The sequence below is a fragment of the Euleptes europaea genome, chromosome 17, assembly GCF_029931775.1.
Source record: "Euleptes europaea isolate rEulEur1 chromosome 17, rEulEur1.hap1, whole genome shotgun sequence".
In the NCBI taxonomy this organism is placed as follows: domain Eukaryota; kingdom Metazoa; phylum Chordata; class Lepidosauria; order Squamata; family Sphaerodactylidae; genus Euleptes; species Euleptes europaea.
The window spans coordinates 50,832,208-50,849,194 of NC_079328.1; the positions used below are offsets into that span (position 1 = coordinate 50,832,208).

At 53.6% G+C, this 16,987-nt stretch overlaps 2 protein-coding genes across 2 annotated transcripts; both read right to left on the bottom strand.

Annotated features, from left to right (window-relative positions):
• Positions 1-210: 210 nt before the first annotated feature.
• Positions 211-1,624, bottom strand: LOC130488774 (5-hydroxyisourate hydrolase-like). The gene is made up of 4 exons (XM_056862411.1): positions 1,571-1,624; positions 917-1,059; positions 706-844; positions 211-307 (listed from the first exon to the last, which is right to left on the bottom strand). The coding sequence occupies exons 1-4, from the start codon at positions 1,622-1,624 to the stop codon at positions 218-220; spliced, it is 426 nt and encodes a 141-aa protein (XP_056718389.1). The 3' UTR covers positions 211-217.
• A 3,461-nt stretch (positions 1,625-5,085) lies between these two features.
• On the bottom strand, positions 5,086-9,478 carry LOC130488775 (cadherin-1-like). Its single transcript, XM_056862412.1, has 9 exons — positions 9,382-9,478; positions 8,827-9,002; positions 7,938-8,138; positions 7,676-7,819; positions 7,056-7,211; positions 6,414-6,558; positions 5,772-5,947; positions 5,340-5,468; positions 5,086-5,103 (listed from the first exon to the last, which is right to left on the bottom strand). The coding sequence occupies exons 1-9, from the start codon at positions 9,476-9,478 to the stop codon at positions 5,086-5,088; spliced, it is 1,242 nt and encodes a 413-aa protein (XP_056718390.1).
• Positions 9,479-16,987: the final 7,509 nt, after the last annotated feature.

Here is a 16,987-nt window from a genome sequence, read left to right on the forward strand (position 1 = left end):
CAACCCCCTGAACGGTTGCACCTTGGCAAAGAGTGCATGATTTCCATGCAGGAAAGCCCAGACTTGGCGCATGGTGTCTTTGGAAGAATCCAGAATGTTCACTACTTGGTCTCACAACAACCCTTTGAAAGGGAAGCCTTTTATTATCGTTGTGGTGCTGAGCTGCTGGCAGCCGCCCTGGGCCCGGCTCTGCCTTTCACCGCTCTGCTCTCTTCCTCTAGTTCCCCCGGTAGGTGGTGTAGGAGAAGGGGCTGAGCAGCAGAGGGATGTGGACATTCTGTTCTGCTTCAGTCACTGTGAAGACGATCTGAAACAGACACGGGGAGGAGCGGGGCCCTGAGCTTCTGGGGCAGAGCGGAGCCCAGAGCTGCCCGCCCCCGCCAGCAGAGATTCGGCCTCCTCTTCAGCTGCCAGGGCAAGAGACTTGCCCGCAGGCCCAGAGCCACACTGCAGACACCCACGGGCACTGCAGTTGGCTGGGGGGCATCATCTAGCACCCCAAAACCCTCTACCCACTCGTTGAGCCTCTTTCTCAAGATCACAGGAAGAGGTGACGGCCTGCGCACGTGTAATCCATTCTCCAGAGGTGTTGCTCTCTGGCCAGAGGCCACAGGAGGAGCAGCCCTGGAAGTGGCCGGCAGCCCTCTCTCTGTGCCACCCTGCCCCGCCTGCTGGCCTGGTGCGTCCCCTGGGAAGGAGACTTACTTCCACGTAGGGGTAGAAGCTGGTGCGGCCCTGCTGCTGCCAGTAAGCCCCGGTTTCAAAGTGCAGCTTGTAGGTGCCTGGCTCCAGCCTGTGGGGCATCATGCTGCTCAGGTCCAAGCGGCCGCTGGTGTTCGTAGCGCTGGAAGGGAAGCAGACGTTTGTGGCATCGGCAGCAGTCCCGCCCAGTCGAGCAGGGGCTGCTGCTGCCTACCTCTTCATCATCTGGGCCCATGGCTGATGAGGGTCCTTGAGTTGAGAGAGGTGCATACCCAGGCCGCTTGCAGGGAGGCCGCTGAGAACGTTCAGCGCGTGGACCGTCAGCACGGTGTGGGGGGGCCCGTCCTGGCCAGGAGGCTGGAAACAGAATGGAGAGCTGGATGGAGGCCCCTGACCAGCGGAAGACGCAGACCCTAGCCGGGGCCTGCCAGCCTAGAAACCTCCGTGGAGCCTCATTTCCTGAAGCTGCCCCTTGCGATGGCGGGGCAGGGGCGCTATTGCTCAGGCTTGCCTTGTGCCATGCCTGGGCTTTTGGGTTGCAGGGGAGACCAAGAGAGGCCGCTCCTTCTTGCCCAGGGCAGAGGAGGTTGCCACTGGTTTTCATTCTGGCTGTACTCCAGTAGTTTTGAGATGCGTGCTAGCACCGTTGGCTTTTGGGAGGGGGTTGGCAGCAGAGGCTGCCCAGCCCAGTCAGGGGTTTTGCTTCAGAGGTCCCCCCCTGCTGAAAGCAAGGGCAGAGGAGGGCCGAAGCAGCGGGCCATTGACTCGTCCCTGAGGGCGTTCTCTGCCCTGCCCAGGCCTGGCACATGGAGGAAGGGGCCTCTCCCTGCTCCTGGCTTTCGTCCCATCCACCCGCCTCAGTTCTCACATTGCCGGGGAATTGCACTTGGTCCCTTTGCTGCAGCTGGTGCCTCTGCTCCATTCCTGTTAAGGCTGGGAAGGGCGTCCATGCTCCGCCTCTTTGGCATCATTTCCTGACAGTACCCTGGCAGAAGTTGCTCGGCACAGAGCATTAACCCTGTGGGTGCTGAAGGGGAGGACCTGAGCAGGTGCCTCCCTGCTGAAAGCGGGGTGGAGTGGAGGAGCTAATGCACTGCGAAGCAATGAAGGTGTCCAGCCCTTCCTAGCCTCGCTCTGAAGTGCTATCAACTATCTTCTGGTAGGCCAGCCAGTTTTACCCTGGAAGAAATGCAGCAGAGGAGGCAAGAGCTGCTACAACATCCCTGGTGTTGTCGAGGGGTCGTCATCCCCATAGCAGTGACGGCTGCTCTTTCAGTCGTGGTCAAACCTTGACCTGTAAGGGCTGCAGTCCATCTACTTGGGGACTTCCTGTAACTAAGCAGTCCTGTTAGGGGCCGGAGTTCTGCTCACAATTCCAAGCCCTCCCGGGCAACGCAACAGCATCTCAACATACAAGACACAGGGCACTGACATTACCAGGGTACTTGCAGAACAGTTAGGAAGCTGGAAGGTGGTCAGCACCTGTCCAACAGGTAGATATTTGGGTTGCTTTACAGTTTAATGAGATGACTATCCTGTTAAGAAGACTGACCCAGTTAGCTTGTACAAAAATTATTTTCTTTAGCGAAGTGGTCATAGAGGAGCCAGACAAATAAGTCCTGCTGCGAGGACCCCTGATCCTCACGGCACAATAATAAGTGAGTTCGTGTTTTACTTGCGGCAGCAAACCAAACAGAAACGTTCAGTGAGTTAATTATCTTTCTACTGGGGGAAAAACCCAAAGCTTTTTATTAGCTAAGATAATAAAATATAAGATAGCAAGATAATAATACACACTGATAATAATTAACTCTGTCAGTACTGAAGAACCCCATGCAAGGAAAATTAGATCTCCCAACATTTCTCAAACACGAATAAATGAGCATTGAAGCTCATTTCAAATAAATCTCTCCGAATGCTTTACAGAGCTTTGGAAACCCAATGCGCCCACACACCCCTCACGTAGAGCCCCCTTCAACACAATCCTATGCTTTTAACAGATGAAGTGACAGCCACCATCTTGGATAAATCATTGTGATTTTATCATGTGATGGTTTTACCAATAAGTGATTAGTTCTCACAATAATCATGAGATTATGCACAGGTATGCTGAAATATATCTGATAATTGGTTCTTGTAGGTTATCCGGGCTGTGTAACCGTGGTCTTGGTATTTTCTTTCCTGAGGTTTCGCCAGCAGCTGTGGCCGGCATCTTCAGAGGAGTAACACTGAAGGACAGTGTCTCTCAGTGTCAAGTGTGTAGGAAGAGTAATATATAGTCAAAAAAGGTGTTGGGTTTGAGCTGAATCAATGTCCTGCAAAAAGTATCAAAGGTAATGTGCTAATCATTGCTAAGTAATAGCAAACTTTTACATGGAATATTTTGAAAAGACAGCATTAGAATCGGCACCTTACAAACCTACAGTCTAGTTCAGGTTCGTAGATGATACATTTACTATTTGGAGCCATGGTGAAGAAAAATTAATGGACTTTCTAAACCATCTTAATAATATCCATCCAAACATTCAGTTTACCATGGAAAAGGAAATTGAGGGTAAACTCCCATTTCTTGATACCCTTGTCATCCGTAAAACAAACTTTCAGTTAGGTCACAAGGTCTACCGGAAACCAACTCACACAGATCGCTACTTACTCAAAAGCTCCAACCACCACCCCCGACAGAAAAGAGGAATAATCAAAACATTAATGGACCGTGCAAGACGGATCTGTGAACCACAGTTTCTCAAGGAAGAAACTAATCTAAATCACGCACTGCTAGCAAACGGTTATTCTAGAAATGAAATCAGAAGGGCCATTAAACCAAACAAAAATCAGAAAATCAGCAAAAACAGTCTCCCATAGGAAAGGTATTCTTACCATTTATTAAAGGAGTCACTGATAGGATGGAGAAACGTGAAAAAACATAACCTACAAACAGTGTTTCAACCCACCAAGAAAATACAACAGATGCTACGATCAGCAAAAGACAAAAGAGACCCCCTCACTCTGCAGGAGTATATCGTATACCTTGCAGCTGTGGACAAGTTTACATCGGGACAACAAAATGCAGCATACAAACAAGGATAAAAGAACATGAAAGATACTGCAGACTTGGCCAACCTGAGAAATCAGCAGTGGCTGAACATGTTCTGACACAAACAGGACACGGGGTCTTATTCCAAGACACTGAAAGACTGGACAATTCTACCAACTATTTTGTCAGATTGCACAGAAAAGCCATTGAAATTCATAAACATCAGCACAACTTTAATAGAAAAGAAGAGAGTTTAAGAATGAATAAGGCTTGGCTTCCTGTCCTGAAAACCTCCAGACTAACAAAGACTACAGTCAGCAATAGCCATGCAGATTAGCTTTGGATTTCACACATTAACAGATCACTTCAGGATACAATGGTTCCATATTAACATACCACACCCTCATTAGCACATTATCTTGATACTTACAGTACAATGATTAGCACATTACCTTTGATACTTTTTGCAGGACAATGATTCAGCTCAAACCCAACCCCTTTCTGACTATATATTACTCTTCCTACACAGTTGACACTGAGAGACACTGTCCTTCAGTGTTACTCCTCTGAAGATGCCTGCCACAGCTGCTGGCGAAACGTCAGGAAAGAAAATACCAAGACCACGGTTACACAGCCTGGATAACCTACAAGAACCAATGAACTCTGACCGTGAAAGCCTTCGACAATATATCTGATAATGCCCATTCATTTGCTTCCACAAGATAAGGCAACATTTAGCATTTTAAAAAGGTAAAGGTCCCCTGTGCAAGCACCAGGTCATTCCTGACCCATGGGGGTGACGTCACATCCTGACGTTTACTAGGCAGACTTTGTTTACAGGGTGGTTTGCCAGTGCCTTCCCCAGTCATCTTCCCTTTACCCCCCAGCAAGCTGGGTACTCATTTTACCGACCTCGGAAGGATGGAAGGCTGAGTCAACCTTGAGCCGGCTACCTGAAACCGACTTCCGTCGGGATCGAACTCAGGTCATGAGCAGAGCTTGGACAACAATACTGCAGCTTACCACTCTGTGCCACAGGGCTCCCTGGTAGCATTTTACTGGTAATTAAAAAACAATAATTCAACCCTTTCTTCATCTACATTAATTGGCTGTCAAGATAGAAGAGACCCTGCACTTTACCTGACCCGGCTGACCGGCTGGTAAATTTTCCACAAAAGTTATGAAAAGTACATGAGAACACACAAGTTAGACATGCATATCATGACAACAGGTGGCACAAAGAGAGGAGCCTCATTTTCTGCCTTCACATTGACAGTCGCTGTGGCTATTGGGAGGAGTGCTGAGAAGTTGGTTTCATTCATCACAGAGACTTTGCAGACAACCCACTTTTACTCACAGTCCAGGCCCTGGAAAGGATGTAAGAGGGGTGGTGGAGGGACAATTAGGGGATGCCACCACCATCCAGATACAGCCCATAATATCCTCCCCCCCCCCCACTCCAGATGTCCAACTTATCCTTTGCTGGAGGAAGCAACTACTTCAAAGGTTAGGGCTGGTAATATTCTGGGGGTTGAGAGGGTCAGTGGGAACGGGCGGCACATCATAGAAGTGGCATTTGGGGTAGGAGGCGAAGGCGCATTACCGTGGATGGTTCAAAAATCGGCGGGTTGTCGTTGGTGTCAGCAACCGTGATCACGGCTTTCCCTGTCGTGGCTAAACCCTCTCCCTGCATGTCTGCAGCTTGGAGGGTCAGCATGTAATTGGGGATTTTCTGCAGGCAAAGAACATAAATATAATTGCTTGAATTTATGACCTCTAGGAAAAGCAAAACACAGGCCTATCCTGGCATCCCTACAGGATTCACAGGGCACACAATTTTAGATGTACAGACGGGCTTTATTGCTAACAGCCAAACACCACAACAAACATGCCACGCAGCTGCTCTGCCACTGAGCCACGGCCCCTCCTCTCAGACTTAATTACAGCTATTGAGACGGAAGGGCTGCGTCTTGCTCAGCATAGTCCTTGCTCCCCTCCATCACAAACACACATACACCGGTGCCTAGGCAGTCACCTCTCTGTCCAGCCCTGCTACGACCACGCTGATCATGCCTGTATCCCTGTTGATGGCGAACATTTGGGGGTGGGGGTGGGGAGGGTCTTGGCTGATGATGGAATAGGCGACCACCCCGTTGTAGGTGTTCACAGCGTCGTCTGCATCAGTGGCCGAGACCTTCATCACGGTGGTCCCTGGGTACATCAAAGCCAAAGGGTCAACGCTCAGTTTCAAAAGGAGCAGCAGAGAAAACACATCTTTTCTCTGCACGGGGTAGATCACCCGTGCAAGGATAATGAAGACAGTGGGAAGATATGCTTCCACTCTTGGGTGAATGCAAGCCAGGTGGCATCTGGGCACAGTCTGCCCCTTGCTCTTGCCAGGCAGCTGTAGGGACCCAACTTCCGATCCACACGCCTTGGTAACATTGTGGTTAAGAGTACCATGAAACGCCACCCATCTGGCTGGGAAACTTAAACTGGTACCAAATGAATTCACTGCCAGAACCTTCTTCCCCCCACCTTGCCTCTCTTACAGGGGCTCCCAGTCTGTGACTGGACCCAAGTCAGGAACACCCTCCTGAAGAACGACTCCAAAAGTTTCTGCTGCCGCCTGCCTCTGTTCCCCCAAGCACAGGCCAGCCGGCCCAACCCTGCCTACCTGGCGTGGCTCCTTCTGGCACTGCTCCGCGGAAGACGGCCTCAGTGAACACGGGCCGGTTGTCATTCTGATCGATCACCTTGATGATCAACTCCATGGGGTCCTCCACAGGCTGTCCATTCTCATTCACTGCATGGGAGAAGAGCTGAGGAGGAGGAAAGCCGGTTACTGTCATGATTCACCAGTTGGCACCCAAGAAACATTTGAAAGGAGCCAGGGGTGGGCAGCCAGTGAGGTGCCGTGGCTATCTGAGTGTGGCTATGGGTTCAAATTCCCACTTGCCCACGATGCTCACTGGGTGACCGCTCGCTCATCAACTTCACAGGGTGGTTATGAGGATAAAAAGGGGGAGGGAGGAACAACTTCTGCTACACTTTGTTCCTTGAGCAAGGGCAGGATAACCACCAACCCCCCGAGCAATACCTGATGATGCCACCAGATTCTCACCTGCTCTGCTCGGGGGAAGCCTACCAGTTCCAGCCAACGCTAAGGGAAGGGACAAGCAGAGCTCACTTCAGGGGCTCTGGGGGGCACCTAAAGACCCCAACTTGGAGTCCTGCCAAGGGTCCCGGGTCCCCTTCAAGCACGTACTGCTCATCAGCCATGGGCCCCAGCCACTGACCCTGGGCCAAGAGGACTCACAGTGTATTGGCTGATGGCCTCTCTGTCCAGAGGGCGGGTCACCTCCAGCCAGCCAGTCTCTCTTTCCACAATAAAGGTGCCCACAGGGGGGGCGTCTGCTCCTTGCCCAGTGATGCTGTAGAAAACATTGTGATTCTTGTCCTTGTTGGATTTGATCTGGTGGTAAACGGTGAGTCAGTCAAGGTGGGGAAAGCAGAGCTTCAGAGGAACAGAAGGGCCCCAGTCTCCCCAGGCTGTGATGGGAGCACCAGGCAGAGCTTGCTGCCCTACTGAACCCCCAAGAAAGGGGCTGGAAGGGGCGCCTGCTGAGCAACTGGAAGGTGCTGCATGCTGACCCTAAGGAAGCTCCGCGCAAAGTGAATGGATCCCGGAGGGCCTTTTCTAGGCTAGAACACAGATGACACTCGATGCCCCCTTGTTTGTGATGGCCACAGAGATTTGGAGAGAGGCCCCCAAAGCCAGGGTGGTGTAGTGGTTAGAGTGTGAGAGCCAGGAAACTCAGGTCTGAATCCCCACTTTGCCATGGAAGCTTCATCTCCACATAGCTACCCCTCAGCCGGGGTGGGGGGGATCCTTCCCTTCATGGAAGCGACAGGCCAAAGAGAAGCCACGGAGCTTACCTGCCCCAGCTTCTTGGGGAAGGAACCCTTCTCATTCTCCGGACAATTAATTGGGGGAATGACCCAGTCCCTCTTCTGCCGCTTCAGTCCAGGGCGAGACTCCGGGAAGGTCAGCACCTGTCCTGGACCCAGCTCGTAGGGCTCCTAGAGAGAGAAAGATGCAGATGGCTGGCTCAGCAAGCCGGAGGAGGCCCCAGGGCCCGGCTTGATGGGGCCCTGCAGCTCCCTGCCCAGCAAACAAGGCAGGAGCCAGCTCACGTACCGCATGAGAGTGGTGCTGGTGGTGCCGCCTTCTCAGGACCACTCTGGCCGAGTGGTCCTTGCCAGCAGAGTCCGTGGATGGGTCAAAAATCGGCGGGTTGTCCTTTGCGTCAGCAACAGTGATCACGGCTGTCCCTGTAGTAGTTAAGCCTTGTCCCTGCATGTCTGCAGCTTGAAGGATCAGCGTGTATGTGGAGAATTTCTGCAAGCAAAGAACACGAATTGCTTATGACCTTTTCTAGGAGCAGAAAACCACATGCCTGTCTGGGGTAATCACGGCATTCTTTCAGGATTCGAGGGGTACACAATTTCAGATATACAGACAGGCTTTATTGCTAACAGCCAAACACCACAACAAAATACAACATCCAAATAAGGAAAAGGTTGTGTTTAAGACCTTTACTACAGTAGCTCTCCATCAAATTTAAAAATCTTCATATAGTAACAGAAAGACACTTAAGGTCTTCAAAGTGTGTCAGGTTTGATAATCAGAATAATGGCAGCTCATTATCTTGTTTAAGCTGTGCTTGTGTTCTTTTTGTTCTCCCACAGCAAACGTTGCCATCCTAAGTGGTTTTCTTGTAAAGTCTTAAGTCTTTAAGAAAATACACATTTGCTCCAGGATTGACCCATTATTCAGGGACGTACAATACTAGCAAGACATTCGCCCATGTTGTATAGCCTCCTCAGACCCACAAATACAAAGCCTTCGCTAAATGGGTACATGACAGGGTCTCACTCCAGAAAGCTGGTAGACCAGCACCATCAAACACAAGACCCCCTTGGGTGAGGGACTTTTTCTCTATCCAAACTACATAGCAGATCTCCAGTTGCAGGTGTGGAAAAGACTATCATGTGCCCAAGGCCCCCAAAGGGTCTCTGCCAGTTACCTCTCTGTCCAGTCCCGATGCGACCACGCTTATTATGCCTGTATCCCTGCTGATGGCGAACATTTGGGGGTGGGGGTGGGGAGGGTCTTGGCTGATGATGGAATAGGAGACCACTTCGTTGTAGGAGTCCACAGCGTCGTCTGCATCAGTGGCCAAGACCTGCATCACGGTGGTCCCTGGGTACGTAAAAGCCAAAGGGTCAACGCTCATTTTCAAAAAGAGCAGCAGAGAAAACACATCTTCAATTAGTAGATTACCCATGCAAGGATACCAAAGACAGTGACAAGAGATGCTTCCACTCTTGAGTGAATGCAAACTAAGTGGCATCTGGTGGCATTCACACTGCTCTCCTGCCACTGTGCACAGAAGATTTTGGGCACTATGTGGGCAGTGCAGCCCACCAAGGAAGAAAGCAGCATGGCTAATGTGCAAAAACCAGCCATGATTTGTCCCTGAAGCATATACAAACATCACAGATGTTAAGTACAGCCTGATTAACAGCAACCCTACTAATATCTACCTCATGTGCACACAAACCCACACATGCATGCTCACCTGGTGTGGCTCCTTCTGATACTGCTCCGCGGAAGACATCCTTGGTGAACTGGGGCCGGTTGTCATTCTGATCGATCACCTTGATGATCAACTCCATGGGGTCCTCTACGGGTTGTCCATGTGCAAACACTGCATGGGCAAACAGCTGGCAAGCAAGAAAGAGTGTCTCGAGCATCCTTCAAGGGTCCCCTTCAGGCAAAAGCAGCGGGGGCCCTCCTTCACACTGCTCTAACCACCCCACCCCACTGATGTTGCTGTGCTTCCCCCCCCCACACACACACACACACACACACCCTTCACTGTAAGGTTCCACTGACACAGAGTCTTAAGTGCAGAAGGAAGATCCTACCTGAGTGGTGAGGAAGCAGACCAGGAGGCTGGCCCCAAAGAGACCCCTCATGCTGTGTTTGAGTCCTGGGTAGCACAGAATGCCCTTTGAGAGCAACGTTTGCCTTATAAACCCTGGTTTCAACACTCCACAGAAGCAGGGCCAGCAAGGGTGGGGTGGGATATTGCACCACCCAGTCCTCTGGCACAAAGGCCACTGCCCTCTTGCACTAGGGCACAGCTCTTTCCATGGGGAAGGGCTTCCCTTAAGCCAGGCCTCACCAGGATCAGATATGGGCTTCGGGGCCTAGCAGCCTAGCAGGGCTGTTTCCCCTGTCCATTGGTAGAAAGGTGGGGATCAGCATCTCTCTTGGAATGAAAGCCCCTGGTCCAAAGGCCTCTGAAGCCGGCTTGCTATGTAGGGTGCACCTGATCCTGAGTCCACGCATGCAAGGGACTCACAGACGAGTGGCAGCAATGATGGTGTACCGTGCCTTCTGCCCTGTGGGCTTCAATTGATCACTTTATCTACCTAGGACATTTTCATTTTCCTCCAAGGAGTTTTGTGCAGCATACAGCACTCTTCTTTCTCGCTTTCCTACCAGGGTTGTGTCCAGTTAGACGGCCCCCTTGACTCTCTTCTGAGCCACCACGCAGATGCCTTTTGGTGCATGCAGAAGGCCACAGGTTCAGTGCCCGGGGTGCCTCTGACAAGGCCTCTCTCCGACTCTGCCTCAGCCCTGGAAGAACTGCTGTCAATTGCAGAATTGCAGGAGCTCAGAAATCAAAGGCTGGAGGCCCACAGCGTCACCCTGCTGTCCAGGCCGCAGCTACAGCAGCTGATCAAAAACCTGGCAACTCTCGAGTGCCTCCTAAAGAGTGCCTTGCACATCTCAGGGGAGACGGCCAGCGGTGCGCAAGCCAGCGTGGTGTAGTGGTTAAGAGCGGTGGTCTGTAGCAGTAGACTCTAATCTGGAGAACCGGGTTTGATTCCCCACTCCTCCACATGAGTGACGGACTCTAATCTGATGAACCGGGTTGGTTTCCCCACTCCTCCACATGAAGCCAGCTGGGTGACCTTGGGCTAGTCACACACTCTCAGCCCTACCTACCTCACAGGGGGTTTCTTGTGCTCCTTGCCTCCCCGCCCCTGCTTGCTTAATGGGGAGCCCAGAACTCATAGATCTTGAAGGAGATCCTAAGCAGCCTTAGGAAAGTCCGGAAGCGAAGGGAGGAAGCAGGCATTGATGGCCCCTGCATGTGGTCCCATCTTTTGTGGCCGAGGGTGGGGATCCCCGTTTGGGGTCTGAATCTCAGTTCCAAGGAAGAGGAACAGATTCTGGGTGACTCAGCAGATGCTCCACCCTCTTCCAGAAATGGACCCCCACTTCTGTACAAGTCACGCTGGCGCGTCCTGGGAATCCTCTTGAGGATGACTCAGCTGGGCTTGTACACGTGGCAATGCCCCCAAAGGTGTAAAGCTGCCTGATGCCAAGTCTGAACCCTGAGCTGTCCAGGACGTTTGCACCCCATCCTTCCTCCAAGGAGCTCAGGGTGGTGAACGTGTTTCCTGCCCCCTTCCTCATCCATACAGCAAAGATGGTTTGGACGGGTAGTGTGTGATTGGCCCAAGATCTCTCTCTCCCTCTCTCACCTGCAGGTCTCCTTCCACTTCATCGAGGCAGAAGAGGTGGCCTTTCCAGAATCCAGCCCTGGCCTGAAGAGGCAGAAGAGGGACTGGGCCATTCCTCCGATTTCGTGCCTTGAGAATGAGAGGGGTCCCCCTCGCAAGATACAAATGTGGATAAGAAAACTCAAGAACTGTTTGCCAAGCCAAATGAAACAAATGTTGCTGGAATTAACGGGGATGGCGAAACTTACAGCATTGATAAACCAGAAAGACAACTTGCAGTTTTTGGGGGAAGGGGAGGCATGGAGAATGTATTGTGAAAACGAATTTCAAATGGGGATGTTTAAAGGTTATTCCTTAATCTAATCCTTTAGTTACAATCCTTTTATTTGGTATTATTATTAGGTAACCTTATGTTATTATTTGAATTGATAAGATTTTAGTGTTTAACATAATATCAGGATTAGTACCTTTAAGCAAAAGAGTATACTTTCTATAATTAGATAGAAGGGGTGGAGGGGAAGTCAACATATGTTCAATTTAGATTTAAATTTGTTTAATTTATACTACCAAATATGATTATTATTAAGAACGCTAATTGTGTTTTTTAAATTACCTCTTCTTTTTATAGTTGTTAAATTGTTGGATTAACATAATATGAAAACAATAAAAAAAACCTTTTTAAAAAAAAAAGAGAATGAGAGGGGTCCCTTCCCCAAGAAACTAGTGCCGGTAGACAGGCAGGGCAAGCCTGACTCTTCTCCCTGCAGGATGTGGTCGAGGCTGGCAAAGTGGGGTCGTGGCAGGCTCTGGATCTGGCAGACCTTGGGCTAGTCACACTCTCTCAGCCCCACCTACCTCACAGGATGTCTGTTGTGGAGAGGAGAAGGTGATTGTAAGCCGGTTTGATTCTCCCTTAAGTGGTAGAGAAAGTCGGCATATAATAACCAACTCTTCTTCTTCTTCCAGCAGAGGATGGTCTGCTGTTGAGGCTCTTCCATGGAGGGACAACCAGGAGTCTGGGAGCCTCAGCTCCGCCCTTTTGGCGCTTTCAAAGGGCTGTGAGATACGGGTGAGTCTATTCTACGCAGCACAATAAAACCGAAGTCCTGTGGCAGCTTGAAGACATTTATTTCTACATGAGCTTCCATGAGTCACAGCCCCCTTCCTCAGTATGTATGAAAATCAAACTGAGAACCTGACTTATGGTGGGGGGGAGTTAAGGCAGAGAGTGAATCCTGCATTGAACCTTTCAAATGTAAATCTGAGGGGAAACAAAGTGGCAGACAGGTGAGATGTGACTCCTGTCCTAAAACCTCACAGTGTGAGGTTTCCCTGAGTCTGAAGCAGAATGATGCTCACAAGCAAAAGGATGAGAGAGGTCAGGGGCTCCTTCAAGTAAACAAGGTGGTAATTTTAAGTGAAAATGTAGAGATCCAAGCTACAGTCTGGTAACCTACACTGTTGATGTTGGAAAGTGCTGTCAAATTGCAGTCAACTTTTGGCGACCCCTGAGGGATTTCAAGGCAGGAGACTGGGAATTTCTGTCGAGTTATTTGAGATTGTAGTGGGTAAGGAATTCAAGTCTCTGTTGGAGCCAAGATGAAATGAAGTGGAGAGAAGCATTGCGCTTGGGCCACCAGGAGAGGGCACTGTGTGAGCGCAAAAAGCCTTTGGCAGGGGTTGGGGGGGGGGATGCTCTTGGCTCCTCCGCTCCCTTCCCTCTCCACGCAGGGCTCGAAGCAAGGTGCCCTCGGACTGGTGCTCCTGGGGTGAGGCCTGGCCCTGCATTTCTCACACTCAGTGGCCAGTGGCTGCTTTGGTGTTCTGCTCCCTGCGGTTAGTTACGGGCGCATGCCCAGGAATAGTCACTGCCCCAAAGAGAAAGAGAGCACGGAAGTCGTCCAATGGCTGTCCTTCTGCACAGCCACCACGAACAAGGAAGGCGAAGCGCCTAAGGCACTGGTTCCCAACCAGGGGTCCATGGACCCCCAGGGGTCCGTGAGAACTAAATTAAGGTCCGCGAAACAAAGTTATAAACCCATAATATATTAATATTTTCAATTAAAAGTTTTCTATTATAAAATATATATATTCAAATATTATTCTAAGTTTAATGTTTAACTAACAGTTATGATTAAAGTTTATTTTCAAATTCTTGGAGTTTTTATTTTGAACCCTGGGGTCCCTGCACCGAACAAAAAAGTCCTAGTGGTCCCTGGTCAAAAAAAGGTTGGGAACCACTGGCCTAAGGTGAGCTGCACGCAAACCCAGAAGGCCAATCCATCCAGACACAAAGCAGACATGGAGCGTGGGGGTTAAAGGTTCCTGCCCCTCCACCCTCCGTGGCTCTGGGCCTGCTGAGCAAGGGAGATCCCCATGAGGAGCACAGAACCAGCAGCCGGCCAGCAGGTGAAATCACCTGGAGGGTTGCACAGATTTGATTAGATATGAAGACATTATTCGACATGGATATATTGAGAAGATAAGACTAATGTAACTCAAAAAAGAAGTGAACTACTAAAATGTAAATGTCAAAAGTTCAATACACATAATTTGTATGAATATGAATGTTTATGTTTTGTTTGTGTATCGAAATAAAATTTTAAAAGAAGGTTGCGGAGAAGTAGGGAGCAGACTGTCAAAGAGCCCTGGGGGTGGATAAACCTGGCTCTCCCACCCCCCACCACACACACAGGTAATAGATTTCCTTTTCTTAAGGTCCCCGACTCTTCTCAGCCATTCTTCAAAATTGGTCCTCCTACTTCAGCACTTCTTGGCAAGGATGACTTTCTAGGCCACTTCCAGCTGGTTCTCTCCTTCCCTGACCAACACATTTCTCTCCATCTTTCAGAAGGCCAAGGAGTGGAGAATGTGGCACCCCCTTTCTCATGATGTAACGTTCCTGACTAAACTGAGGCTGTCGTATTTTGGTCACGTCATGAGACGACAAGAGTCACTGGAAAAGGCAGTCATGCTAGGAAAAGTGGAGGGCAGCAGGAAAAGAGGAAGACCCAACAAGAGATGGATGGACTCAATAAAGGAAGCCTCAGCCCTCAATTTGCAAGATCTGAGCAAGGCTGTCAAACACAGGACATTTTGGAGGACTTTGATTCATAGGGTCGCCATGTGTTGGAAGCGACTTGTCGGCACCTAACACACACACAACTTTCAACACCAGCAGGACAAATGTGTTGTGCTTTTTTGCTGTTGTGGGAATGTGCAAACCTCCCAGTGATGGCAACCCCTCCTCGATCAGGCAGAATGAGCAGGCAGCAACTTCTGGCAGGAGCGGGCAGGCAGCGGGGTGCCCCTAGATTCCAGCTCCACTTCACACATGCAAATGCTTGCGTGGTCTGGGGCCACAAGGGCCTTCCGGCAATGCAAAATGCACGCCCGCACCCTCTCTCTCACACACACCCCCTTTGCAAATGAAAGAGAAGCGGAAGCTGCAGATTGTGGCCGATATCCTGGGGGCAGGGACGCGGCGCTGACCCCACCGACCGGGCCCACCTCCTACTGGGAGCTGGCGGGGGGGGGGGTGTTGGTGCAGCGCCGGATTGGGTGCGCGAGAGGCCGGCTTCTCCTCCTCGGCTGGATTTGGTGTCCAGCAGGCGAGCGGAGGGCTGTCCCGGCGACCCCTCCCTTCGGGGCGTGGAAGGGCGATGGGCCGGCGGCCTTCCGGCTCGGGGGGCAGCGGCTGGAGGGGGGGGCGCTACAGCCCCCGATCCTGGAGCGCTCCGGCCAGCCGCGTCGGGACCCCTCGGCAGGGCCCGCGGAGCCCCACGGAGGCTGGAGGGGCGGCGAAGAGCTGCGAGCTGCAGCGGCTGGGGAGGCTGTGGGCCGGCTCGCTGCCCTTCCCCGCCCGCCCGCCCGCTTCCCGGGCGTGACTTCAGCCCGTTGGCATTTGCAGGGCTGGCCGGCCGGCGCGGAGCGGAGGAGGGGGGCTTGGGGTCCTCCTGCCCCGCACAGAGCGGCAGGTGGGGGGGGGCGTCCGGCCAGCTCCCACCCCCGCGAGACAAGGTGACGCCGGGCCCTTCGGGGCCGTTTGCCAGCAAGGGCATCAGGCGGGCCAGAGGCGGCGCTTTGCCAGTCTCTCTCCCCCCCCCCCGCCGGTCTTTTCGAAAGCGCAACAGTGGCTGGGGGGGTGGGGGGACGGACCCTGCAGCCAGGAGGCCGGGCAGGCAGCCCCTGTGGAAGGAAGGGCCCGGGGGGGAGGGGGGACCCGGACGCCCGCCCGCCCCCCCCCCTTGACGGTCGTCTCGCCCGCTGCCCGCTGGGATGTTTCTGGGGCTGCGATCATCACGCGTCGCGTCCCTCCGACGGCGCCCCTGCTGCCGCCTCCCCCGCCTTGTGCTTCTGCGCCAGTCCTGCCGCGGGCTTCATTGATCACCCGCCTTGCTCCCCGATGGGGATCCAAAGCGGCTCGCAACGTTCTGGTCTCCTCCGTTTTGTCCTTACAACAACCCTGTGAAGTAGGTTAGGCTGAGAGTGAGCGGCGGGCCCAAAGTCCCCCAGCAAGCTCCCATAGCACCAGTGGGGATTCAAACTCCGGTCCGCACCCTAGTCCGACACTCGGAACGACCGCGCCGGGCCTCTCGCCGGGCTGCCGGCGCCACGTGCGGATGGACTCTGGACGCCTCGGCCTACACCACAGCCAGGCCAAGGCTGCCTCGGCCTGCTCTCAGCGCCGCTCTTTCCAGCGCCAGGCACAGCCCTTCCTCTGAGCATGGCCAGAGAGTGAGCGCAGGGCATGGCCGGAGGGAGCCGCCAGCCCCGGCCCAGCGGCGTCGGGAAGCGAAAGGCCGCTGCGCTTCATCCCCCAGGCCGGGGTCTTGGCCCAGCACGCAGCGGGGAAGGGGCGGGAGAGCCCGCGGGGGGCTTTGGGACCCTCCCCCCCCCCGCCAGGGGCGCGCCCAGGCGGGCGGCAAGCTTGGCTCGGAGGAGCCAGGGCCGAGGAGGGCGATCTGCAGGGGAGCGCCGGGAGACGGCCGCGCCCGGGCCGCCCGTGGGGAGACGGCGGGGGGGCCGAGGGGCGGCCGGGGGCTCCCCGGGAGCCCGCAGAGCAAAGGCGCGGCTCCCGCGCGACGCGGCCTCTTCCAGCAGCTGGCCGCGGCAGCCCCCCTCCCCCCTCCCGGGAGCCCCGCGGGGCGGGGCGGGAGGCGGAGGGAGCCCCGCCCGCCCCAGCCTCACCTGGCGCGGCCGCTTTAAAGGCGCCCGGCGGGGCGGGCGGGGCTCGGCACAGCAGGCAGCGGGCGGGCCGGCCGGCCAGCGAGCGAAGAGCGGCGTCCGGCGAAGCCCCGCGGGCCGGAGCGAGAGGGCCGAGCGGCTGTGCCCGACGCGGCCATGGGGCTGCCGCCGAGCCGCGGCGCGCTCCTCGGCCTCCTCCTGCTCCAGGTGAGACGCGGAGAAGCGCGCCCGGCTCCCCGACGGGGCGGCGGACCTGCCCTTCTCGGGCCGGGGGGGGGGGCGGGCGGGCGGCCGGTCTGCCGAAGGACTGCTGCCTGACGCCCCCCCCCCCCGGTCCTTTCTCCGCCTCAGGTGGCTGCGGCGAGCGGGGTCTCGCCGCTCCCGTGTGGCGCCGGCTTCGCCGAGGGCTGCTGTACCTTCGAGGTGTCGCGCGACGCCCTGCCTCGAGGCCACGTCTTG